The 26870-nt window shown below is 42.8% G+C and overlaps 1 protein-coding gene across 5 annotated transcripts in view; it reads right to left on the bottom strand.

Annotated features, from left to right (window-relative positions):
- Positions 1 to 26870, bottom strand: part of RPS6KA3 (ribosomal protein S6 kinase A3) — a 115437-nt gene that overhangs the window by 35126 nt on the left and 53441 nt on the right. For all 5 annotated transcript variants that reach the window (XM_014608245.3, XM_014608242.3, XM_014608243.3 and 2 more), the window contains 6 exons: positions 20943 to 21023; positions 19206 to 19285; positions 16364 to 16470; positions 6017 to 6054; positions 5512 to 5654; positions 2098 to 2168 (listed from right to left, as the gene is read on the bottom strand). In XM_014608245.3, coding sequence (XP_014463731.1) covers positions 2098 to 2168; positions 5512 to 5654; positions 6017 to 6054; positions 16364 to 16470; positions 19206 to 19285; positions 20943 to 21023 — 520 coding nt within the window. The remainder of the gene's footprint in view (positions 1 to 2097; positions 2169 to 5511; positions 5655 to 6016; positions 6055 to 16363; positions 16471 to 19205; positions 19286 to 20942; positions 21024 to 26870) is intronic.

Genomic DNA, 26870 nt, shown 5'->3' with positions numbered 1-26870 from the left:
CTGCCACCATTTTCTCAGCACTGACGTGCATTTTGCCACCTATACAAATGCATTCACTGCATGAACCGCAGCACTGGGCACTTTTAAAAGCTGTTAAAAATGCCCAGTGCTGCAGTGCAACCATGTGTGCAAATGCCCTAAGAGTCCATGCAAATAAAAGAGTATTTGTAGGAACAGGGCATTTTGGGGAATGAAAAAGTGAAGTGAAGCACTACAACTCCAATAATGCCCAGTGAAAAATGTATGTTGAACACCTCAGGCTCTGTAACAGTATAAGGTTCTACGAGTATTGTGCAGATGAAATTATAAGAATTTACTAATATAAAGTAAAAGACAGATGTTGCTATCTAACAATTTGTGAGGTGAACCAAAATGCGATTTTGGCAGGATTTTGTGTTTTGCTGAGGTTCTACAGTTTTCATTTGTGTATTCTATTCACAAAAAATATAATAATTTATTTATACTTCATTTACAACTAATAAAAAGTTACCATTGACAATTACTTGCAAAACTTATATAATGCAGCTTTTGTTTTTACATCAAACCTTTTATACAGCTATACCAATAAAATACAATTATACATTTGAAATTAAAATGTAGATGGTGAGAAAGAGGAATACACAGAGGAGGAGAGAATGTGCTCAAATGAGATTTGGGGGGGGAAAAAAAAAAAAAGTCAGTTAATTAGAGAAACAAATAGACCATTTCATATGGCAAGAGCACAGAGAAGGTGTTTGTAACTAACCGTGTTGGGGACTGAGAGGCATTCCATGCAAGTAAGTACAGAAAAGGAAGTAAAAGATATGCGGCTTGCAAGCCGAAGGCAGACAAATTCATAGGTCTTAAAAACAAAGAGGAAGTTGGAACTAGCTTCCTGAAATGAATAGGGAAGCAGCAGAGTGGTCTAAGGCTGGTCACATAGGTTGTGCTTCTTGTATTTATGAATTAGCCAGCAACAGTCTACACTTGCTTGACAGTTAAAACTGAGAAGCCATAACAACTAGAATGTTGTTATTCAATGTGGAGTTGAGACTGTGGCATAACTTGATACAAATAACCATAGTCACAGATATAAAAGATGAGGGAGGAAAAAGGAAGTTCAAGGCCAAAGTTATGCAGAATGAAAGCAAATAGGAGAGCTGAATCAGCCAGAGAAAGAAAATAGGTAAAAGTGCATTTATTGATGCTCCTCTTGTCTAAGGCACTCATTTAAAGGAATCTAAAAGAGAAGCCATAATAAAATAGGCTGTCTGCGGACAATTAAAGCCATCTATAGTTACAGCTTGGTTCAACTTAAGTGATTTAAAACCGTACAGACAGATAGCATGACAAAAGAGGTGAAAAACAATTAAAAGGATCAACGATATATAAATGATCCCATAGAGGAGACAGGTGTTAGTCGAAGTGAAATCATGGTTTGATGTGTAGGAATGGAATCATGAGGAAACCAGACACCTGCATAAGGACAGTTCAGAAAGAGGAAGGGTTTCCCCCATCTCCTAGTGACAATTAATTTGAGGAGAATGAGAAGGGAACAGGGAGCCCTCATCAGAAGAAATAAAACCATTGACTATGTAGAAGAGAGCAATTTCCACACTATAACTAAAGCAAAACTCATACCGAAAATAGTCGAGGGTGAGCAAGGTGACTCTCAAGGTTAGAGACAGCTCAGAAGGGCCTAGGGAATAAACTAAGGAGGATGCAGAGTTTAACAAGTCAGGGAAAATGCCAGGAGATAGCAACTCAGTTTTTTAGAAAACTGAGTCACCAAAATGTACAGGGAGCAAAAAACGGTTTTGAGAAGTCCAATGTAAGAACTAGGAGGACAAATCTGGTGAGATCACAGGGCTGGAGAATATAGTTACAGAAATAAAAGACATACCAGATTAGAAGGATGAAACGATTCTTTGCTCAACACAGGGAAGGAGTAGAAGAAAGGACAAATTAGATAGGTGGGAAAGAATTAATAGCATGGAGTAGGGAGTGAGGATTTACCAGTACCTTTGGAAATGAGGGAAGAGTAGAAATTAGATATTGCAGCCCGGAGGGCATCCCTGTAGAATACCTGATGAGATATATAAATAAGAGTGTACTCACTTGAGAATCATAGTCATGGTTTCTTTTCTGTCTTTCCCTTGGAAAGGTAGAGTACCAGTGAGCATTTCAAACTGTATAGAGTAAAACTTTCATCAATTACATTAAAAGACCTGGACAAAACCTAATTATTGACAAAGCTACTTAGCAGCCTAGCTTTTTAAAGGTCATGCACGTCAACAATTAAGCTTCTGCAAAGCAATTTCTTGTAGCACAGATTTTAATTAACGTGAACATCTGGTAGCCTACTGTCTGTTCTTAAGGCCAAAAGCGTTTCCTTTATTACTCTGTGTTTAGAACCTTTCGATTTTTTTTTTTTTTTTTTTTAAGAGTTCACCTTCCAGAACATAATTTTCTATATGCCATTTCTACTTAAATACAATGATTCTGAAAGTTTGAGCAAAACCATCTTAGTTCACAAAACAAGGTTATTGCTCAGTTTTTTTCAAAATCTATACGTTTAAAGGATGGTAAAAGTGAGCTCTATCATGTAAATTTGTTGTTATAAATATATTTAAGTGAAGATATGAATGATTTAAAAGTGGTTAATGTATATGGCTTGTAGGAATGTAACCAACTCTAAGGGCTCACATAAAAAGCTGCACTGTGCATGCATGCAATGCAATATTGCACCAGTTACCTTTACTGTTCTACTCTGAAACTGACCTTGTAAAAATGGCACCTTCATAGGAAATGCATGTTTCACATATTGCAACATAGTATAGAGATATCTGAGTTGCTTTTGAAAAAGATAGCTTTTATATCTGGAGCCATCTAGATACAGTAGTACATAGCTCTGCCCAGGCTAATTTACCCTTCCTTTGACTTCAGAAGCAACAAAAAATTTACTGTGAAATGTTTTAATAAAATCTCATGGTTGTACATTAAAAAAGTCAGGAGATAATAAATGTTAAATGTGAACAGCCATGTTAATATGGATATACTGTATACATATAGTTCTGAAAAAAGAGTGTATACATGAACCAAGTGAACAGTAATGATGACTACATATTCAACCACAATAGTCAGACAAAATGTGCAAGCACAATTGCCCTCAGTTTGTACAACCCATGCCTAATACACAGCTTTTTATAAAGATTATAGTACAAAACAAAAAGTATAAGACGTTGCCAATTTCATATGGTTGCTGAAGCTTAAGTTTTCTCTTTCTTCATTTTTTTGAAAACAATATATTTAACTAATCATTCATTTAAAATCCCCCCTCCCATTTAATATAATGCTAACACATATGAACTGAATTTTTCCTCACTTTGATATATTTCATTACACATTTCATAAAGCTGTGGTGAAGACAGCTCGAATCTAAGACTACACTTTAAATATATGTGATTTTAATGGTACAGTATGAAGCTAAAAACAGACACTGGATTTTTCTCCAGGGACAAAGCCTTTTATTCTGGGATCCTATAGATGTACAAGCCTACTGTCCCACTTCAGTTATCCCTGAAATATCTGAAATACCACTTTTTCCCCTCAGGACAATTGGAACCAATTCTAGTTTATTGCCATTTCAGATGGCAGTGTAAAAGACTCTCCTGTGCCTGCTTGTTTTAGATGCATCCCAAAGCCAGGGACAATCAGAGCTAGGATAAACACAAAAACTTTTATCCTGTGATATATTATTCAAACTGAACTACATTTGTGACAGTAAGAAGAGAAAGTAAACTGCGTGATGCAACAAATTCTCTTGTTATTTATTTTCAATCTGCACCACTTGAAAAATCAGTAAGCCTTTTGCTGATTAGTATTATGATACTGTATAAAATGTCTGTATCCTTTAACCCATGACCAAAAAACTACACAGAACTATGAACAGCAACTACTTTGTATATTTTTGGCCTGTTTTAAAAAAATACTAATAGCAATAGTTGGCTATTTTTAGCATTCCTAAATTCAACCCCAGAGCCAAGTACAGTACTAAGTGAAATTCAGCCATGTTTTTGCTTCTTAATGGCTTCTATTTCTAACAACTCGGTTTACACACAAAATATTTTTTTATTCTTGTAATTACCAGTTCTTGAAACTCAACCTGTAATCTTGAAACTAAGTTTTGTTTCTATTCCATTATGGGTGCTAAAGATCCTGTAATCATATTTTAAGTAATTTTTTGACAATGTGCAAACCAGCAAACTGTTCAATGTCACTTATGCTTACAATGAAAAGTGTGACAAATATGTATTCTTTCAGTAGGACATACAAATGAGCATCTAAAAGAGTAATACCAGCATTAGTCTGTGATCAGGTGCCATTTATACGCAATCATTTTTCAGATGGCAACAGCATGTTGAACAATTTAAAGGTGTCTGGGCATATTTTCAGACATACTGAGTGCCCTTACCAGATCACAAGGCACATACAGAGACTATACTGTTAAAATTACACAGGTTTTGCAGAAGCATTAAAACAGATCTTCCATTTTAAAAAGTGTTATCTTAGTGTTAAAAAACTACACACAGATCTAAAATATAATTTATTTAGCATTGTTAAAAATGCCAAATCAGTCATTTTTAAAAAATAAATTTGTTGTAAATATTAAAAATGACACAGCACAATAAAAGCTGCTTTTTGAAGAAATGACCCATGAATGGTTTGAGAAACAACTGAAAGTGTAAACAGTTAAGTAAGTTTAAATGATCTTGCTATGTGAAAACAAAATAGCTGTCATTTGTTCCTCTACCAGTCTGAAACTGAGGCAGAGAAAACATTCAGAAAAGTTTAGCCGTTACATTTTTTAAGATTGAATTAAACTTTAGAATATGAATATGAATTTTATTTTCTGTTTAAAAATAAGTTTTTCTAAATGTTTAATTTTTTCTTACAGTCTCAGTTAACTTTCAAAACCCCCCACCAACATATGAATAATATTCTAATCAAGCAAAGAAAGAAAGGTGTGGAATAGTATCAGTGATGATCTGGTCCATGCTTCTGGCCCCAGCTGTGCAGTATTGCTAATTACCAATACCTTCACGTGACTGGTTTAGCCCAATGTTTCTCAAACTGAAATAAGCATGCTCCTTGGGGTGTGCAAGGAACTTCTAGAAGGCACATGAGGGAAGAATAGGAAAGCAGAAGGGAAAAGAGAAATATAAATGGACAAAACTGAAGGGAAAAAATGACAGATAGCTACAATTTTTCTTAGATTTCTGGAGAGTTTAGTGTGGTTGTAGAGACAATATACCTTTTTTAAAAAACTATCCAGAACTAGGAATCATTGGTATATAATGCAGTGTAACAAACTTAAGAGGGGCACACAGCCCCAAAAAGTTTGAGAACCAGTGGTTTAGCCAGTCATAACCCACTCCCTTAGTCCATTTTAATCCCAATTTATTACTATTTGATTTTAACCACGCTTTCCTTAAAGCAGCATAACATTACTACCGTTTACCAGAAACCTACCATTAAAACACCAAAAGACCACCAGTCGGCACTCTGTGTATGGCCTCGTCGATTAACTACTTCTGGGGCCATATATTCTACTGTCCCACAGAAGGAGTAGGCTTTCTTTTCATGATCAATGGACTCTTTGCTTAAGCCAAAATCTGGAAAATATCATAATATAAAAAGTATGTCTCATATTTTAAAAAAAGGCAACTTTTGTATTTACCGAGACTTAAGAATATAAAACAAACTCTGCAAATTTCTTCATGTTGTGAAGGATCCATATAAATTGCCTTTATTTTTTATTTTAATATTTACATATTCATGTAATATTTAAATATCATCATCTCAGATATTCCAAGTTAAATAACACCATTTGCTTTCCTGGTATTTAATTACTTCCAACAGAAAATAAAATATGGGTTTTATTCTTCATTTTAAAAAGCCAAATCCAGCCAGTTGCTCTGAATTAAGAACTCTTGATAAAATGGAGCTTAAAATAAAGGAATTTATCCTTACTCACCTGTCAATTTGATGTGTCCTTCTTCATCAAGCAGTATGCTAAAAAAAGAAAAATAAAAAAAATAGGGAAATGCTGTTTTGAAAACTCTTATAACCTTGTTTTGTTTTTTTTTAAATGTACTAGTCAAATAAACCTAAAGTAAGATGCATTAATGAAAACATGGAAAAAACTGTAAGAGGAAAGCTTAGGATTTAATTTTTTAAAATACTGGTCTTAAGACATGAATTCATAGATTCATAGATGTTAGGGTCGGAAGGGACCTCAATAGATCATCGAGTCCGACCCCCTGCATAAGCAGGAAAGAGTGCTGGGTCTAGATGACCCCAGCTAGATGCTCATCTAACCTCCTCTTGAAGACCCCCAGGGTAGGGGAGAGCACCACCTCCCTTGGGAGCCCGTTCCAGACCTTGGCCACTCGAACTGTGAAGAAGTTCTTCCTAATGTCCAATCTAAATCTGCTCTCTGCTAGCTTGTGGCCATTGTTTCTTGTAACCCCCGGGGGCACCTTAGTGAATAAATACTCACCAATTCCCTTCTGTGCCCCCGTGATAAACTTAAAGGCAGCCACAAGGTTGCCTCTCAATCTTCTCTTGCGGAGTCTGAAAAGGTCCAGTTTCTCTAGTCTCTCCTCGTAGGGCTTGGTCTGCAGGCCCTTGACCACACGAGCTGCCCTTCTCTGGACCCTCTCCAGGTTACCCGCATCCTTCTTGAAGTGTGGCGCCCAGAATTGCACGCAGTACTCCAACTGCGGTCTGACCAGCGCCCGATAGAGGGGAAGTATCACCTCCTTGGACCTATTTGTCATGCATCTGCTGATGCACAATAAAGTGCCACTGGCTTTTCTGATGGCTTCGTCACACTGCCGGCTCATGTTCATCTTGGAGTCCACTAGGACTCCAAGATCCCTTTCCACCTCTGTGCCACCCAGCAGGTCATTCCCTAGACTGTAGGTATGCTGGACATTTTTCCTCCCTAGGTGCAGCACTTTGCATTTCTCCTTGTTGAACTGCATCCTGTTGTTTTCTGCCCACTTGTCCAACCTGTCCAGGTCTGCCTGCAGCTGTTCCCTGCCCTCCGGCGTGTCCACATCTCCCCATAGCTTTGTGTCATCTGCAAACTTGGACAGAGTACATCTGACTCCTTCGTCCAAGTCACTGATGAAGACATTAAAGAGTATCGGTCCAAGGACCGAGCCCTGCGGGACCCCACTGCCCACACCCTTCCAGGTCGAGACCGACCCATCCACCACGACTCTCTGGGTGCGACCCTCTAGCCAATTCGCCACCCACCGGACTGTGTAGTCATCCACATCACAGCCTCTTAACTTGTTCACCAGTATGGGGTGGGATACGACATCCACCCCTCCTCCTGTGTCCAGGCGTTTCGTAACCTGGTCATAGAAAGAGACTAGATTGGTCAGGCACGATCTGCCCGCCACAAACCCGTGCTGGTTTCCCCTCAGCATAATTTGTCCTGCCGGGCTCTCACAAATGTGAGCCTTGATAATTTTTTCAAAGACTTTACCAAGGATGGAGGTGAGACTGACTGGCCTATAGTTGCCCGGGTCCTCCTTCCTCCCCTTTTTGAAAATGGGGACCACGTTAGCCCTTTTCCAGTCCTCCGGGACTTGGCCCGTGCGCCATGAGCATTCGAATATTCCCGCCAGTGGCTCTGCAATGATGTCGGCCAGTGCCTTCAGCACCCTCGGATGGAGCTCATCTGGGCCTGCCGACTTAAAGGCATCCAGTTCTTCCAAGTGACTCTGCACCACCTCAGGATCTACGTATGGAAGTCTGGCGCCTTGCTGCTGCCTCTCTACAACCCCAGTGAGAGATCTGTTGTGCCCCTCACTTAGGAACACTGAGGCAAAGAACTCGTTGAGTTCAGCCTTGTCCCCCCTGTCTGTCACCAATTGTTTCTGCCCATTTAGCAGGGATCCTATTCCTCCCTGGGCCTTCCTTTTACTCCCAATATATCTGAAAAACAATTTCTTGTTGTCTTTTACTTGGGTTGCCATCCTCAGCTCCATGGTAGCTTTGGCCCGTCTAACTGCCTCCCTACAAGCACGAGCAGAGGAGGTATATTCATCTTTAGTGATCTCACCTTGTTTCCACTTTTTATGTGCTCCCCTTTTGGCCCTCAGGCTGCCCTGGATTTCTCATGATTTCTCAAATTAACATGAATTTGTTTTGTGATTCTTTTATGCTTGTGCTTAGGCAAGGCAGTGTGCAGAATCAGAACCAAGGGAACTTTCATTTCTCAAACTTTTTATACAAAATCATACCTACATAAAAAAAACAAAACAAAGTTCCTGGCTGGATTCTCCAGCTCCCCAACCTTCCCCCCAGCTCTTCCCGGGTAGGCCCCCAGATGATGCGGGATGACAGCAGGCTGCCGCTGCCAGCTAGGGATGGCAGCGGCTTTGGGCTATTTCCCCAGCTGGCAACAGCAGCCAGCTGAAACCCCGCACGCAGATCTGGGGGCCTGCAACCCCCAGGAGGGCTGCAGGGATGTGCCAGACTCCTGCTGAGGGGTGCAGGCCCCTGGATCTACACACAGGATGACAGCAGGCTGCTGCTGCTGGCTGGGACCGGCACTGGGCGCAGCCCATGCTGAGCACCAAGAAGACTGGTGCTGGCAATGGCTGCAGCCATCAGCGGCAGTCTGCTGTCACCCTGCACACAAATCTGGGGCCTGCGCCTCCCATAAGGGCTATGCCAGTCTCCCTCCCAGAGGCGTGGGCTGCTAGATCTGCATGTGGGATGACAGCATGCTGCCACTGATGGCTTGGGCCAGCGTCAGCACCTGAGCCTGTCTGGTGCAGCCTGCGCTGAGAAGAACCCAGTGCTGGCGCTGGCCCCAGCCTGCTGTCATCCCGCATGCAGATCTGGGGGCCTGCACCCCTGGGAGGGATCTGGCACATCCCCGCAGCCCTCCCAGGGAACATGACCCCCAGATCTGCATGCAGGATGACAGCAGGCTGCTGCTGCTGGCTACAGCCAGTGGCAGCACCAGTCTTCCCAGCGTTTGGCATGGGCTGCGCTGAGCACTGGTTCCAGCCAGCAGCATGCTGTCATCCCATGCGCAGATCTGGGAGCGTGTGTGTCCCCTGGAGTCTGACACAGCTCCACAGCCCTCCCAAGGGGTGTGGGCCCCCAGATCTGTGCACAGGGTGACAGCAGGCTGCCACTGCCGGCTGGGGCCAGTGCCAGTACTGGGTTCTTCCCAGCGCTCGGCACTGGCTGCGCTGGGCAGACTTTGGTGCTAGTGCTGGCCCCAGCTGGCAGCGGCAGCCTGCTGTCATTGCACACGCAGATGCAGGGGGCAACTCCCTGGGCAGAGTTCAGCATAGCCCTGCAGCCCTCTTGGGGGGTGTGGGCGCCAGACCTGTGCGCTGGATGACAGCATGGTGCCACTGCCAGCAAGTGATATGTGTTTTGCTTTGAACAGTTTGAGGTGCAGCTTCCCAGAAACCCCTGCACCTATCTCCTTGAAACTTGGCAGGCATCATGCCATCAGAAGGGGCTACCATCCCTGCACTTTCCATCTGAATCAGGCAAGAAATGACAAAGATATAGGCATTTTCATGATTCTGCATTATAGCCTATGGGCGAAACATCGATATAGCGAAGCAGCTTCAACGAAACAGAACAGTGCTTCAAAACAGCGAAATAAAACGCTGTCCCTTCAAAATGGCGAAACAGAAGTCAAAATGAAATGGTACTATTTTGCACAGCCCTAGTACACACATATGTTAAATATGTTATTTACCTAGTTATCTACCTTTGGGTTCAACAGGAGCAGTAACAATTTCATGTGTTATGGCTCAGTCCTTAAATCCTAAACTTAAAGCAGGGTCCGACTGCCATCACCTTGCAGACTTTCGTTGGACTTGAGCCTGCCATAATGTATGGAGTGGCTCTCCTGAAACACTCAGGATCCTTAACAACCCCTGAATTCAGGATCAGTCTCTTCAGTTCATCCAAACTTTCTAAATAATTTTGACCTTTGCTAGGCAGCTCCAAGTCAGATGCATCAAAACTTAACAATAACAGTAGGGATCTGTGAAGAATTTATGCAGATAATTGATAAGGATTTTTACGAAAAACATGCTGAATATGCAGGGGTCCCTCTCCTATTTTGGTTATTAATAAATAGGACCTATTTTTAATGGAAACAGAAAAGAGATCCTTAATATTTTTGTTCTTTTTTTTTGGCAAACAGGTTTTCATCACTCCTTTATTTCTAACGGTTCATAAAATTAATGCAGTTTAAAACTCATTTACTTCCTTGGTTGCTCACCAGTCCTGTGGAGTTCAGCGCAGCTTCAAAAATATGGTTTATATATGTAACTGTGCTGCTTGTGGAAGTGGCTGCTTGCCATGCTCCAATTGTAAATAAAAACCATCACATGTAATCTAAAAATATTTTAGAAAAAATCTCTTTCAGAATGAGCTTGGTGCATTTTTAAATTACTCATAAAAAGTTCATCTGCCTGAACTCTTCATAATTTGATACATTTTCAACTAAATCATACTTGTATAGGCATGAAACGCCACTGGGAAATGCCAGAATTGAATAATTAACGCGCCCTATGATACCTGCTGCACCAGCGCTGATTGGGATAGTTGCAAACAGAAAGAGACCGCAAGGTTTGCTTTGGAAGTATAAGCTTTCATTTAAAGGAAAAAAAAGAAAAAAGAAAAAAAAAACAACTCCATGTGAATGAAACAAATTAACAGCTTAAGCGTGGAAGAAAAATGTTAAAAAGAAGAAAGAATCCCAAGTACATTCTACAAGTAAGACTGTCCTAAGCACAATGCCTTTCAACAATGAGTAGTTTAAAGAATAAACTGTGAAAAAAAACTGTACTGAAAAGCTGGCTCTTGCAGATGATCCTGATTTAATAGAATAAAAAACATTTTTGGCTTAGAGAAAATATCTTCAAGTATACCAGTTAAGTCTACGATATAAACTGAATCTCTGGGGCAGTTCTCTCTCAAAACAGGAAGGAATTCTCTTTTCTTTTTTAAAAGGAAAGTCAAAGACAGGCCTACTAAAAGAAACATCAGGAACAGCATATGTATTCAATTGTACAAAGCACAAAAAGAATATGTATGGGCAGTCAGGCTTCCAATGTGTAGTCCTTCTAAAGCAGCAATAGCTCTTTTTATTAGGAGTCCCCCCGGTGTCACAGTTTAGAGCCACAGCTTAAGGTATTAAGTAGTTCAAATATTTCCCTATAATATTACCAAAAAGTCAATCTATCATACAGACAGACCATCTGCATATCTTGGTTAAAAGTCCCTCTACAGTTCTGAAATGCCTTTGAATTCTGTTAGCCAAAATAATTTGACGTGTTTAAATTTTACTACCCGACTGCTTCACAATCTCTCAAAGAATCTCTCTCATCGCATATTCACTCTACATTAACTGGTCTTTAGGTGTTTCTTATATGCCTTTGAAATATTTTAATGCATCGCAAGTACTTTTTGAGTACTGAGATGTAGAAAAAAAATGAAAGCTACAGTTGGCCTGGGCAACAAGAAAATTATCCATACCAATGGCAGAATAAGTGGGAAAATATTTTGAACAAAAGTGTAAAGAACCACCATGCCTTCATTACATATAGTTTGTGAATGCAATATTCTCAAGTAGCAAATTACAGATAGTATCCCAGGGTGGATTATTCACAGTAGCTTTAATCCACAGCAGTATTTTAAAGAATCATTTTGTATGAAGCTGCCAACCCTCTAAATATCTACTATGGTAATATATTATGGTCTTAAATATAAGATTTGCTGCATCATGAAGCTTGTGGAAAAGCTAGTCAAACTCTTCCTGAAGAATTTGAGTAAGGAGAAGAGATACTCTTTGTATTCTGTCGTTTTACCCAGACCAGGAGAGTACCTACTGGAACACCCTCGAGCAGTAAAACACTGTCCATGAGAACACTTATTTCACAGTTTGAGTGGTTCCCAGAAAAGCTTCAGAGCTCAGAAACAGAAGAATCTAAAGCATTACCCAAAACAGGAACCAGCTACCTGCATCCATTCCCAGAAGAGTGCTGTAGACCCAAACTCTCGAATGGTTTGCTTGACTTCAGTTACCCCTTCCTCTAAAGAACTACTATGCCAAGCTGGATTCCTACATTAGCCTTGGAGGAAAACTGATGATTTTATCCAAAGAAATAAACTAATTTTTATTTTGGATGAAAAAGTACAGCAAACAACAATTCTGAGATGCTGCCTTTTGGTCCTTTCAAAAAGTCCCGATATAGACAAAGAGGTGACCTGCTTGTCTCCGATTTTAAAGGTGTGCTGCCACAGCCACATTAGCTAGAAAAGACTTGTGATGTAGAAATAGGAGAAGTATAATACTGAACTTCCCTGAGTAAAAAATGAAACTACTTTTGCTCTTTGGCACCAACAGATGTGCAGCAAGACATTCTTTGCATCATTGGAAGCAACTGTTCAGTTTAGGATCACTGCCTGGGTGAGATTCTGTCAAACTACCTACAGTCAGAGAAGTTCAGCTGATGTGAGCAATTCAATTAAATCATTTGGGTAAGTGGCCACACATTGCTTCTTATCACTTTGTCCCAGAGAACATTCTTGCTACAGGAGAAAAGAATAACCTAGGACAGGGGTGTCAAACTGAAAAGTTGGCAGTAGGCCTGTGCAAATCAGCAAGTATTTGCTTTGGATTTGGATTCAGCTGATTCAGAAGGACAGCAGTTTGATTTAGTGATTTGAATTGCTGTCCCAATTCGATTTGGCTGGTTTGGACTCAGAGATTCAGCCTTGATTTGGAAATTTGGCCATAGCCTATAATGAGGAAATCACTAAAATAACTTTGTCATTTTTTTGCAGATTTGGATGAAAACTGCAGGGATAGTAGCCCCTTCTGAGGGCATGAAGCCTGCCAAGTTTCAAGAGATAGGTGCAGGGGGTTCTGTGAAAGTGCACCTCAACGTTCTGAAAGCAAGTTAAAAAAGCAAATAGGTGTGGAGTGAGGAGGCTGGCGCTCACTCCGTCTGCAAATGAAGCTTGAGGAACCTCAGGAGCAGGAGGTTCACCTTCAGGAACACCAGCTGCTCCACCAAACCGGGATCCAAGGAGATGTGGTGGGGTGTCACAACATCCCCAGCAATGCTGAACACCCTCCTCCTTGGTACACTGGTTGGAGGACAGGACAGATGTTCCTGGGCAACAGTGGCCAGATCCTGCCATACCTGGCTGCAGGTTGCCCAATAGGTTAAGGGGTCGTAGTGCAGCAGCTTCACGTCCTTGGTGAGATAGGTAGCCACCGAGGCCTCCATGCTAACTGCCTGATGGTGGGCTCTGGTGCCTCTGGACCCCAATATTGCAGCCATACCCTTGGCCAACATTGGCAGTGGCTGTGGTAGAGGAAACTGGCTCATAGTTGGAGTGCTGGCATGGGAAAGTAGATCCCCCGCTGAGGCGCTCGGTGGCCTTGAGGAATGGCTTGAGGACCACCAAGATCTGGGATTGTATCCCACTCCATTTTGTTAAGGGGACAATGATACCAATTTCCCCGACCAAGGCCATCTCATGGATGGCCTTCTGTTGCTTGACCAGCCTTTGCAGTATCAGGTATGTGGAGGTCCACCTAGTCTCCACATCCTGTATGATTTTGTGCTGCGGGATTCTCAGCTCTGCCCGTTTGTCCTACAGCACCCTGCCCTCCTTGATGCCTCGGTGGAAGTAGCCTGGCACCTGCCTGCATTGGTGACATACAGGGGGTGCACATGCACCCCCTGAGATTAGCTGTGCATCCCCTGGAAGCACCAACTGCGAAACCAGAAGTGCCGATGGAAGCCAGTGGTGGTTCCAGGCTCAGCGATTGGCTGCTGGGGGACACCCCCGCCCCATCGGTGATCTAGTGCCTCCCCCAGACTTGGGAGGCACCAGTCACCCGTGCCTTCCTGCATTTTGAAATGAACTGGCTGATAGTGATGATACCATCACCAGGAGTCCTGTCCCCTTCTAAGGCATCCCTAACAATGAGGTGGAACTTGTGTGCCACACAGCCAACTCTGTTGGCATCACATATCGCCCTGCCCATTTTGGCCCCGTTGTTGGTGACCATGAACCTGAAGGTGAGTTCGCCCTGCCCAACGAGCCACCCCTGCACTATATGGTTCATGGCCACCATGATCTCCCTTGCCATGTGGAACCCATCCATCACCTCCGCTTGAAGGAAAGCCCACTGATGCCCTGACTGATTGCACCGGTGTCCAGTGAGGGAGAGGTAGGCATGATCTCCACCCCAGCTGCTCCAGATGTCCGAGGTGAAGTGAAGTGCAAGGCCACCTGCAGACGTGCCTTGCACAGCTCTTCCCTCAAGTACTCCCTGCATGCCTCACACAGAAAGGACACCACCGTCCTGCTAAAGATGGTGTGTGCAGGCACTTGGTATGACGGGGACACAAGTGCCATGAGCCACCTGAACCCTGGATGCTCAAAGGAGAAGGGGTGGCCATCCAGAACAAGCTTCTCCCCAGTGCTCTGGGTGACCTCGCTCACTTTTAGAACACGCCCCCACTTTGTCTCCGCCTTCCCCCCACCGGTCCACGGTGGCCTGCTTCTGCTTCTTGGGGACGAGGGCTTTGGAGCGAGAGGGGGACTTCCCTTTGGACACATTCCCGCTGGTGCCAGGCTGAGGAGGAAGAAGGGCAAGGGGGTGCTGCCTCCTGAGATGCTGCAGCATCGCCGTGGTGGTGAAGCGTTTCACCTCCACGCCCTGGCTGATCTGCCTTCAGCAGTGCTGGCAAGCAGCATACCTGCCACTTCAAAATGATCCCACACTACACTACCCACACGCTTCTGGGTTGAGGGTGAGGATCCTGCCTTATCCCCCCTCTTCACCAGGCAGAGGCACAACAACAGGAGGAGCTGAGCCACCTGCCCCCACAACTTCCTCTGATGTGCCTTCCAGAAAGAGACCTGCCTTTAGGGGAACTCTGAGGGGTGTGGAGCACAAACTCAGATTCCCCCTCCTTCCCCAGAATTTCCTCCACTATGGCCCATAGCTCCTCTGCTTCCAGATCCAGCTCCTCCTTTGACACTGGAAGGCTTACACTGGGAACTGAAATAGGGTTGGAGAATGTCATGTTGCTGCTGGTTAGTGGTGGTGGTGCAGGCGCAGGCACTGCTACCACTTCCTTGCTCCCACTAGCAGCAGAAGACTCATTGCTGCCAGGAAAGAGGGTGTGTCTATGTTTGGGGTGGAAGGAACTTGCAGCTCTCCCTCTGCCCCCTCTCCCTCCCCTGCCAGAAGACCTGGCACTTGCCTTTCCAGCACGCTTCATAATGTTTGGTGTCCTGCAAAGTGTGTACATGTGCGTGTAACATATGTTGTGCTTTCCTGCACAGTGATGACACGCTGTCAGGGAAAACAGATTTATTTTTGTAGGGGGAAAGAATCAAGACAGACTAACAAGAACAAATAAGAGGATTTGGGGGGGGAACAATGAGTTTAAAGGAATGAATAGGGATAACAATAGCAATTGTAGGCAAGGGTAAGTAGGAAAGGATTGGATACAACTTACAAGAAGAGAGACTACCTAGCAAGAGACTAAGCCTTTCAGATGCTGCTGCTCCAAGAGACAATTCACCAAAGGCACAGATCACTTCAGACACAGAGAAACACCACAGTCATTGGCTAGCTACAGATGTCAATATCAGAGCAGCCTTCCCCCGCCCCCAGCCTTTTCCATATATGGAAGATCACCCCCTCCCCTTCCCTCTTACCAGTTTGTTTGCTGCAAGCCTTCTGAATCTCTGAATTGATTCAGAGGCTTCCGATTCGATTTGGACCTTTTAATGGGTCTCCCAATTTGATTCAGATTCGGAGATTCAGCCGCCCAATCTCCTCAGAATTGGCTACTGAAGCTTCGCGCAGTCCTAGTTGGCAGGCCAGATCCAGACCGGAAGGCTTCTCACTGCAGCTGCCAGAGCCACTGTGCTGACCTGACCAGCATGCCAGGAAAAACGCCACTGCCATTCACAATCCCCACCCCACCCCAATTGATGATTTGTGTTCCCAGTGACAATCCAAACTGGAATTGCAGTAGATAAAGGTAGAGATGGCTCCACAGAAATGGAACAGTCCAGCATAGAGGAAACAGGCAATGTATGTCCAAGTATAACATACATAATAAATGCTTTAAAAAAAAATACAACCCACCACTTAAAAAAAAAAGTGATCTCTAAAGTCTCTAGCTTTGAAAGACTAGCCATATAGTAAGTGGTACTTAATATTTTAGAACTGCTATTTAAACAAGAATTAAGTACATTCCATTTACTAAAAAAAAATTCTTACTTTTCTGGTTTTAGGTCCCTGTATATTATTCCAAGACTATGTAGATGATCTAATGCAAGTGCTAATTCAGCCAAGTAGAATTTAACATCTTCTTCTGTGAACATCACCTGAAAAAAGAAAAATAATGTATTTTATTAATCCAAGCATACAAATTCCAATGCGCATCATCTGAAAGAGATATGAGTCTAGCAGAGCACTCTTCCCCCTAATGGGACTTCAGTTATTCTGATAAAATACCATCATTTCAAATTGTTGGACTGAACAAAATTTGTATAGTTTTCTTTTAGTGTATACTGTGTATTTCTCTATGTATAAAATGACACTTCCTGAAACAGAAGATGGCAAAGAAGAATGGCAAATCAACATAGTAAGGTGGAACGCTGCTATCATTTTAAATAAGAATTTAGGAGGGAAGGATATAATACCTTTTTCATAGAGCAGAGTTAAGGGAAAGTTCAATGTCAGGAGCCTGAATCTTACCTCATTAACTTTGTGATGCTACTACTAGAGGTGCACCAATATATTGGTTGCATATCGGACTGGCATCAATAACAGGAAAATTAACATTATTGACAACCGGCTTTTTTGACTGATAATTAGGGCTGTGCGAAACAGCTACGTTGCGATTCGGTTTCGGATTCGGCCATTACGGAGGGACAGTGATTTGTTTCAGCGTGTCGGGTCACTGTTCTGTTTTGATACGGCCAAATCTGTTTCAGAGTTTCAGCACTGTTTCAGTGATTCGAAACGCAGGCTACAATGGGGAAAATCACTAAAATGCCTATAACTTTGTCATTCCTTGCCTGATTTGGATGAAAACTGCAGGGATGGTAGCACCTTCAGGGGGCACGAAGCTTGCCAAGTTTCAAGAAGCTAGGTGCAGGGGTTCTGTGAAACTGCACCTCAAACTGATCAAAGCAAAACTTGTATCACTTGCCGGCAGCAGCAGCATGCTGTCATCCTGTGCACAGATCTGGGGGTCCATGCCTGCCAGGAGGGCTGCACTGCTGTACCAGAGTCCTCCTGGGGCGCATGGGTCCCCGGATCTGCGTGCAGGATGACAGCAGGCTGCCACTGCTGGCTGGGACTGAGTGCCAGGAAGACTGGTGCTGCTGCTGTTCCCAACTGGCAGCAGCAGCATGCTGTCATCCCACATGCAGATCTGGGGGCCCGTGCCTGCCAAGAGGGTTGCCGGGCCGTGCCAGACTCCTCCCAGGGGGCATGCCCCTCCGGATCTGTGTGGTATGACAGCAGGCTACTGTTCCTCCCTCACAGCACTGGGATTGGAAGGCATCTCAGGGACAGATTGCAGACACTGGCCAGCTACAGATGTCAATATCAGAGCAGTCCACCCCCCCCTTCTCCCTCCCTCCTCTTAGTTTGTTTCCCTCCAAGCCCAGCTCTGAAACTCTGAAATGTTCCAAAACGTTTTGGATGGTTTAGTTTCATTTCGAAGAGGTTTTAGAGCCTTCCATTTAATTTCAGATTTGGTGTTTCAGGTGCTGAACAGGCTAAAACACCTCCAAAACAAAACTGCTGCTGAAGTTTCACGCAGCCCTACTGATAACGTCATTGATAAATGCCATGCACAGCTGCAGCATGCACATGGCCAGGAATGCAGCTGGGGGGGGAGAGAAGAGAGAGAAGGAGCATGGGGATGGCAGATTGAGGCCCCCATGGTGAAGGAAGGAGTGGAGCAGGGGCAGGTGCTACCCAGCCAGGGCAGTAAATGCAACCCCAGGGCAGGGAGCAGGACAGAGCCGCAGTCAGCTTGCTCAGGGAGTGTGGGAGTAGCAGCTCTCCACTGTTGTACACACCCCTGGGGAGGCATGTGCCTCCTGGATTTGTGCGTGGGGTGAGGGTTGGCTGCCTGCTGTGGGCTCAGGGCCAGGGGCTGCACTCAGGGCAGGTGGGGGCAGCACTTGGAGGGGTGGATATGGGGAAACTTTGGGGTGGCTATAGCCCTCCAAGACTACCCTAGCACCACCCCTGCTTGGGGCACTCACTCTGGTGCCTTTCCTTTGGGAGCCCCCTGCTGCAGGGTGGGCAGGGGACGCAAGGCCAGGACAGGGCTCCTGAGGGAAAGGCAGCAGAGCAAGTACCCCAAGCAGGGGCAGTGCTAGAGGACACTTGGAGGGCTATAACCACCCCAAAATTCCCTGTAGCCCCCCTCCCAGTGCCACCGCTGCCCGCCCTGTAACAATAGGATCATATGCACTGGATTCTTTAGAAACCCAGTATCTGTAAAACTGCTGAAGATGGAGAAGCCACTGATGAGAAGGTAATATAGTGCAGTGCAAGCACAAAACAATGAAATAACTTCTTTGAGATGTGAATGGTTAATGTTTCGTTTCAGAGGCAATATCTGAATAAGAGTAATGGGATAATTCATACTTTCCAGTGTTTATTTTAGGCCATCTACAAAGAGACGCCACTGCATGAGTTGCATACTTTGAAACATTTGTTTCTTAAATAGACTGGCAAAAATAAGAGTCTAGGAGCAACATGGGTAAACTGCCTGCCTGCTTGTGCCATCTCTTAAATTATACAACAACAATCTGACAACAGGACTGCCAACAGGCAATAGAAGATCCTGGATTTAAAATATTTTTAAAGTATGCTTAAATTTTGAATAGAGGCAAGGGTTGTTTTTTTGGGTGATATCTTTTATTGGAATAATTACACGGTTGGGATAAAGTTAGATGAGCTTTGACTGCAAGGCATTTTTCATCAGGTCCTCATGGGGAATTAAAAATATTATTCATGCAGGGATTTATCTAGTTTACCAATATAGGTAACTTAAACACCATGTTAAATATGCTTGGCGTAAATAACTGTTTACCTCTTTGGATAAGCGTGTAAACAAGTCTCCTCCCCTGAGAAAATCCAGAATAAGATACAGCTTCCCTTCTGTTTGAAAAGCTGTAAAGACCCATTAAAACATTTTTATTAAGCAGTTTTTCCAAGTTATCTTTCTATTATGAACAAAAGAACAAGTTTATCAGAATTTACTGTTGTTTCTATATCCAAAAAGATTTTCTACCCATGGTGGATGATGGTAATTTAAAACATTAAAAGACAGTTCACAGTACCATAGCAAGAAAGTTTGGTGCCCTGGACAAACCCGCAGTGGCAACCCACCCTGGCCCTGCACACAGATCCAGGGAGCATGTGCCCCCCCACCATGCTTGCTTGGGAGTGCACACAGTGGCAGGAACTGCCCTCCCCCCATCCCTGCGCCCCCTTGGACAAGCTGCTTGTGGCTCCATCTTATGCCCTGCCCTGGCTAGGCAGCACCTGTTGGCACCCCTTCACTTTGGTACTAGAGGCAGTTGCCCTGCTCACCCCTCCCCCCTTGCTATGGTACTGACAGCTCAGCTTACCTAAAAATGAGTGCGTCATATCAGAAGAAAAAATAAAGGCAGATCACCAACGAAAATCCCTTTTCTTGATAATAAAACTCTAGTTTGTGAAACAGCAGACTAATAAATTATATGCATAGTTGTTTTGGATATTTCTGGATATTCAGTTTTATAAGAAGATCTAGTACTGTACAGTTATCATACAAGGAGAGTTCTGGAAGCTACATAAATTAAGCAATTTAAAGTTGGAACAGGCAAAGAACTGAAGTAGGCTATAGTGAATAATCCAATCTTGAAAGGGATATTATCAACTTAAAAATCACACGTCTGAACATTCAGAGTATACTATTTTAAATCAAGCCTACAATTACCAAAACTGAAAGATTAGAAAAGAAGAAGAAACAAACTACAAGTGAAACTCCCTTTTTCAGTTTACTTTGTACTGTTAACAACAGATGCTGTATACCAGTCAGGGCCTACCATTTTGATAAGCATGCCACAAATTAGCCCTCCATCCCCACAGTGTGCTACCCCTATCCCTTCACCTGCCCAATCAGCTGCTCTGCTTTCATCTTACTTCCCTGAGCTCCCCATCTACTGCTCTGCTTTCTGCCTTATCTGCCACTGCGCTGCTTGCTTGTCCCTTCCCTGGTATACCAAGAGCCACACACAGACTTCTCATGCCACCTGTGGTACGTGGCACAGGTTGAACCCTCCTAGTCATTTTCAGTACTTCCTCTGAACATGTTATGGTCCAATCTAGTTACTGCTGCAATCAACAGGAACCTTTACTAACTCACAGGAATGGAACCCAATCCTTTGGTTCATAATGGTCTTCAGAGAGCAAGTCCTGGATAAGAAAGCATTTTAAAAAGCAGAATCACTGGTAGCCAAAGGATAGAGAATGAACTCTTTTTACAGAACTACCTAAATTTTAATTGATGATTGTTACACTTATGAAATAATGGGCTACACCACATTTTGCAAAGACTTGTGCACATGTTTAACAATACACCCAGTGATTTGTCTGATCAAGTTTAAAGCGACTATTAAACTTATGTAAAAGCTAAACACATGCAATAAGGCTTTGCAGGATCAGGGTTTAGATAACCAACTGATTTCTATGATTTTTCTGAACACATACTTGAGTGGCAGATAGACAAGATTTCTTATTAACAATATGTATGACAAACATTGCATTTTTTTATAAAACTTACCATAATGTAACTTGACAATGAAAGGATGATTAACTTCCACTAAGATGTCACGTTCCATTTTAGTCCGAACCCGATCTCGAACTGTAAAAAAGGCAATGAACATAAACTAGGGTTCATATTGTGGGCAAACTTCCTCCCTACCACATTATTTTGCCAATTTCTTTTGTACATTTTGGCTTTATTATTGTAACTTTCTGTAGTTCCATAAAATCCTTACAGAGCAGATTTGTGACTGTCGTGAACTTCAAAATATACATAGTTTTTTTAAAAAGTCTTTATAAACATTGATTTACAAGAAGAAAACAAGGTAGCGGAATTAGGGATGTGAATGGTTAAATGATTAATTATTTAACCAATAAGGCCACTGATAATTGGTTATAGCTTACCAATTATCATTTAGAGCAGGGTGAGGCACAGGCCAGCAGGGCAGCGGGTGTGTGTGTGGGGGAAGGGGATGGGAAGGGAAGCCTCACAGTACCCCAGCAGGAACTGGAAAGCAGCAGGGCAGGCAGGAAGGAAGGAGGAAAGGAGGAGTGAGGAGGAGGGAAGGGGGACTAGTACCTATAGCTAGGCTCTGTAGACTACAATGTAGCTGCTTGTAGTCTCCCTACCACCTACCAGGAGCAGCCCAGGCTGCTCGCAGCAGGGAGCGGGGATTGCTGCAAGCGGCAGCACCGGGTTCTGTGAAGCCTAGCTATTAGGTACTAGGTCCCCCCCCCCCACTCCCCCCCCCCTCCCCGCCCCACTCTGCTCTTCACAAGTAAATCAGCTCAGCTCCCTCTGGGAGCCATACCAATTAACTGTTTAACCACTGTAATTACAACAAGTTATAAGGATATTTTTTTAAACAGTATTTACATCCCTAAGAGAAACAAGAATGAACTTACACTACACCAATATAAACACCTTTATACCATTACAAAGTCGTTCTTATTTATTTTGTTTTGCAACCTATGGTAAAAAGGGCACCCACCAAATGTTTTGGGCATCCTTACAATTTTAGAAATATCTGCCAAAATAAGATAGATAAAGCTTCATATTTGAAGTTTCTCACTATCTAGAATACGGATAGGGAGGGGCCTACCAAATTCACGGAGTGGGCTGTGCAGCAGCTCCTCTCATCTTGAAGGTTCCCCTGCATGCCCCACCGCTGACTGGTGGAGGGGCCTGGCTGCTTGCTTCTGAGCAGTAGGGAGGTAAAAACTGCAGTTTAAAATATGGTGCTTTTTTGCCGACGGTTTGTGAGGGGTTGGGGTTGCCTGGCAACCCTGTTATCTATTGCTGACTGGCCAGGAGGCAAAAACAGCACCATATTTAAAACTGTGATTTGCACTTCCCCACTGACTGGGAGTAGGGGGAGGGGGCAGAGGGAGCATGTAGCAGAGCTTACCCAGGCAGTGGGGTCTGTGGCTGTCCCTGTGGTGCTCCACATGTAGCCAAGCCCCACTTGGAGCAGCCCATGCCACGCTTCAGCCTGCATCCACCGGCCTGGCCCTGGCCAGCGCGCACATCTTCCAGTAGGGCTGCTCCTAGTGTGGCTGCAGCTACATGGATGGTGGTCTGCTCCCCTTGCCTCCAGCTGCCTTCTACCTACTTTGCCCGCCCAGCACCATGAGTAGCCACCTCCAGGCACCAGCTGGAGTGTGATACAGCCTGCCTTGGGCAGGGCTCGGCTCTATGTGACGCACCACAGGGGCAGCCACAGACCGCACTGCCTGGCCGAGCTCTGCTGCATGTGACCCCTGCCCCTTCCACCTACTCCTGATGAGCAGGGAGGCAACAGTTATATAAATAAGTGGTGTTTTTGCTGCCTGACCAGTCAGTAACAGACCTGTGGCTGCCAGGGCCCCTCAGCCAACCAGCGATGAGTGGTAAAAAGGGCAGTTAAAACTGATTTTTGCCTCTCTGCTGCTCAGGAGCAAGCAGCGGGCCCCCTCTACCAATCAGTGGGGGGCAGGGGGTACACAGGGGAACCTTCAAGATTAGGAGCCACTGCATAGCCCACTCCTGCTGTGAATTTGGTAGGTCCCTACAGAAAGGATTAGATACAACCATTACACCTTTCACAGGATGAGTGAACCACGGGTTTTTGTTTGTTTATCTTGTCTTACACTTTTCTGACCCTGCCAATAATATAGAAACACATGAAAAAAGGTGACCAACAATTACCATTTATCTACTAAGCTACCAAGTTTTTATATCCTCATTGAATAGATTACTGAAAGTTCAGTGCACTTAATTATGGGCTATTGAGCTCAGAAAAAATTTCTATATTTCAAGTTTGACCTTTACATCAGGAATCCCCAAAAAGGTCACAAAAGTTATTTGTGGGATTGCGTCTGTTCAAGCACACAGCTTTCTACTTCAGTTTTTTTTTTTTTTTTTTTTATATATAAAATAAGCCTATAGGATTGGTGTAGCTCTATCTCCCACTCATGGGTAAGTACTGAAAGATGATAAAAGCCATCCTTCAATAAAAAAAAAAGGAGTGCTGATTAGTAAGCTGGACTCCGTCTTAGACCGGTATTCCTGAGCCTACTCCAAACACCAATAGGTTGGGCATGTTAAAATAAATTCATTCTGGTTTCTAAAACTGCACCCCTGTTAAAAAGTTCTCTCCTATACACTATATTTGAGAGAAGTAAAACTGTTTGCAATTAGCAAGCAGCCTTAAAGGATATCATTATCACCGATTTTGGATTAAGAGATGCTTCCAAAAAAAAAAAAAAAAAAAGATGCAATACAGCTAAAGTACACTACCTAAGCAAAATTAACTTTGTTTGAAATGCTGACATTAAAACAAGTTACAAGATGTCACTGGGATACAAGATTGATTGATTTCATATTTTCAGCCAGAAGGGAATACCTTATTTATCTGTAAGTATGCTTCTTTTAAGATATCAACTGAGTCGCTTTCAAGACTCTTACAATTAAAATACAGAAGTTTTACAACTGTGGCAACCTCTAGAAAAAGTGGTACATTGTACCCCTTGCCATTTGGTTAAGGTTAACATCTTAATGCTGCAAAGTGTAATTTCTGGGCAACACCAGCATTTTTTTTAAATTTTGCATAATGACTTCTCAGTCTATGTCTAGAGACAGAAAATCTCAATACACTGGTTAGCAGACACTGCTTTGTTCGTATTTTGAACCTTAACATTAAATTGAATATCAAAAGACCTTGTTTACATACAAAAAATTTTACTTAATTTAAGAAATCAGTTTAGTTCAATCAGCTGGCTCTCCACGTGGTCTCTAGCTTTCACGTCAGCTCTGGGCAATGTACCAAAGCCAAAGACCCATCATCTTGGTGGCACTGTCACTACAGAACTCAAGAAAACCTGGGCCTTCACTCCCGGAGATGTGCCGTTTACCAGAAAACAGTGCACTATCAAAGTCCTACGTCTACTGTTCTCAGGCTAGGCTTTGGCTAATGTTTTGAAATACAGGCAAGTTTTTGTCAATTCCTGTGCTGGTTCTCACAAAGCTCCTGCTGCATCATGGCTCTTGCTTTTGAGAAGTGTCCCTAGCAGACATTAATATCATGGCATGATTGGAATCCGAGGAATTTCAAGCCTCTCTCGCCAAAATCATGCATTTGCCATATGAGGTGTGTATAATAGATGCACTACATTTAGATGGGATGTAATATTCCACAGATCTGAACTGCATGACAACTGGAGCTCAGTGATTTCAGGTATCAGGCAGGGGGCAGCTGTGCTTTAGACCCTGGGGCTGCCCCATGCCCCACTCTGATGCTCAGCTAAGTGTTCAGATTGGGTATGGGACAGTCCCAGGTCCCAGTTCAAGACATGAGGTTATTCCCTGCCTGATCCTGGTGCCTGGAGGGTTGGGATCTTGGACACCAGGGCTGTCCTGTGCCCAATTATAATATTCAGCTGAGCTTCAGGATGGGGCACTGGGCAGGCCTGAGTCCCAGCTTGGGGAAACATGGCACACACTCAATTTAAGGCATGATACAAGACAGCTGCAATAATACTGCACATTAAATATGGAACATCTTCGTGGCTGGTTTGCCATTTGTCTGCACCTTCAATTGACTAAACATGTAGCATATTATAATTTATGGGCAATTAACATGTTAATCACACCATAAATGTCTGCCAGGACCTGGGAGAGAAGTCTATTGCTTGCTGTTTAAATTCCCCTTACCTCCACAAAGCAGGATGTGAATAAAGCCAACTACCCCACTGAAGGCTACAGGCATATAGGAGAATCCAAGATTATCAAAGTTACCTAATGGCTTTAAAATGGGTGGAAACTAAGTTCTAAATGTTGTGAAGACTTAACTGGAGTTACCAGAGGAACAATATCCTTTGTACCACAGAACCAATTTTAAATGTTAACGTAACAATTCATTCAAACACTCAATATTTACCAGTTTCAGCAAAAAGGAGAAAGTCAGTTGAAAGCTCTTACAAAGCCATGATTGAAAACAATGAAATAAATTGAGGCGCAAGGTAGAAATACACTTGGAGAAAAGGACATTATACAGTCTTTTATTTTTCATCTTACACTTGCTCAATTCTTAAGCGTCAGAATCTATGACAGTTTACATCTAAGTACGACTTATTTTCAACTGAGTTATGCTATTCTGTTTTTATTTCTTCTGGCAACAACTGCAGAATCTGAAACAAAAATACAACCTGATACTCCACATAAAACATACCCACATCTTTTATTAAAGAAAAGGAAAGGAAAATAAATGCTTCCTTGAAATTTTGGCCACAACAGCAAAATAGTTTTTTTTATAGGCATCTTATACAAACACTAAGACAAAAAACAAATCAGAAAAATATTGGGCTATACATAACATAGAAACTCAATTTAAAAAAAAATCTAAATGCAATTGTTTTAACAAAATTTGTTTGTACTCCCATGCAGAAATAATGCCATTCTTCATGAACCCTTCTATTTAACCTCTAACAAAAGCTATATTAAAAGTAATAGTGAAGGATGCATACACATCAACAGAAAACCAAGAAAATTCAGAGTCAAGGTTCAAAACATAAAATCATCTCTCAAAATGTTCATATGTCTGGGAGGATACCAGTTACTTGGCTCTTAATATACACCACAGTAATCAAATCCCTACTTTAAATACTGATCTTAAACTATAAACCAAAAGTACCCTCTCAGTAATACAAAACACAGTAGCTAGAAAGAAGGTTATATAGTACTGAGATTTTCACCCTTTTCCTGAAGATTACTGTGACTGTGTATGAAGAACACCTGGGAAAAAGGAAACAAAAATAGCTTCTCTTCATATAAAACCACACGTATCTATTCCTGAAATTCTTTTTTCCCCCAGGAAGAGTGTGTTCAAAGAACCTCACTTGGTTTAATTCAAAACAAACAGGTGACAAAATAGATTTTTAAACATTATACCCAAAACTGGGTAGGAACTCTGAGCCACTTTAGGCAAAAGGTATGAATTTTATACACAAAGCTACATAGCATTTGGAGAGGAAAAAAAATATACAGCCATGTTAAATGACTAAGTTGTCAGCACCAAATTAATGGAGCAAAAATAGTGATGAAACATGGTTACTGTTGGGACAGTATTAACAAGCAGAAGGCCAAGACTTCCATTATAATTATCTTTATTTTTTTTCTTTTTTTATACAAATACTGGATTTCATTAGAATTTTTTTAAAATCCTTGGTAGCCAATAAAGTAATCACAGTAAGTTAACCTGAATTTTCCACAGAATGAAACCTGTTCTTAAAAAACAATATGAATGTAGTATCTTCAGGCATCAAATACAATATAAATATAATATAAAGCCAGCATTTTTAAAGCCTATTTTTGTAAAAGAGGACAAAAATAGACTCTGTTCAATAAGGTCCTTATAAGCAGTGATTCAAAACAGTGGTCTGAAAAACATTTTTTTTTAAAGTTTGGCAC

This window comes from Alligator mississippiensis, chromosome 1, assembly GCF_030867095.1.
Source record: "Alligator mississippiensis isolate rAllMis1 chromosome 1, rAllMis1, whole genome shotgun sequence".
Taxonomy (NCBI): Eukaryota; Metazoa; Chordata; order Crocodylia; family Alligatoridae; genus Alligator; species Alligator mississippiensis.
This window is presented reverse-complemented; position numbering and strand designations above follow the sequence as displayed.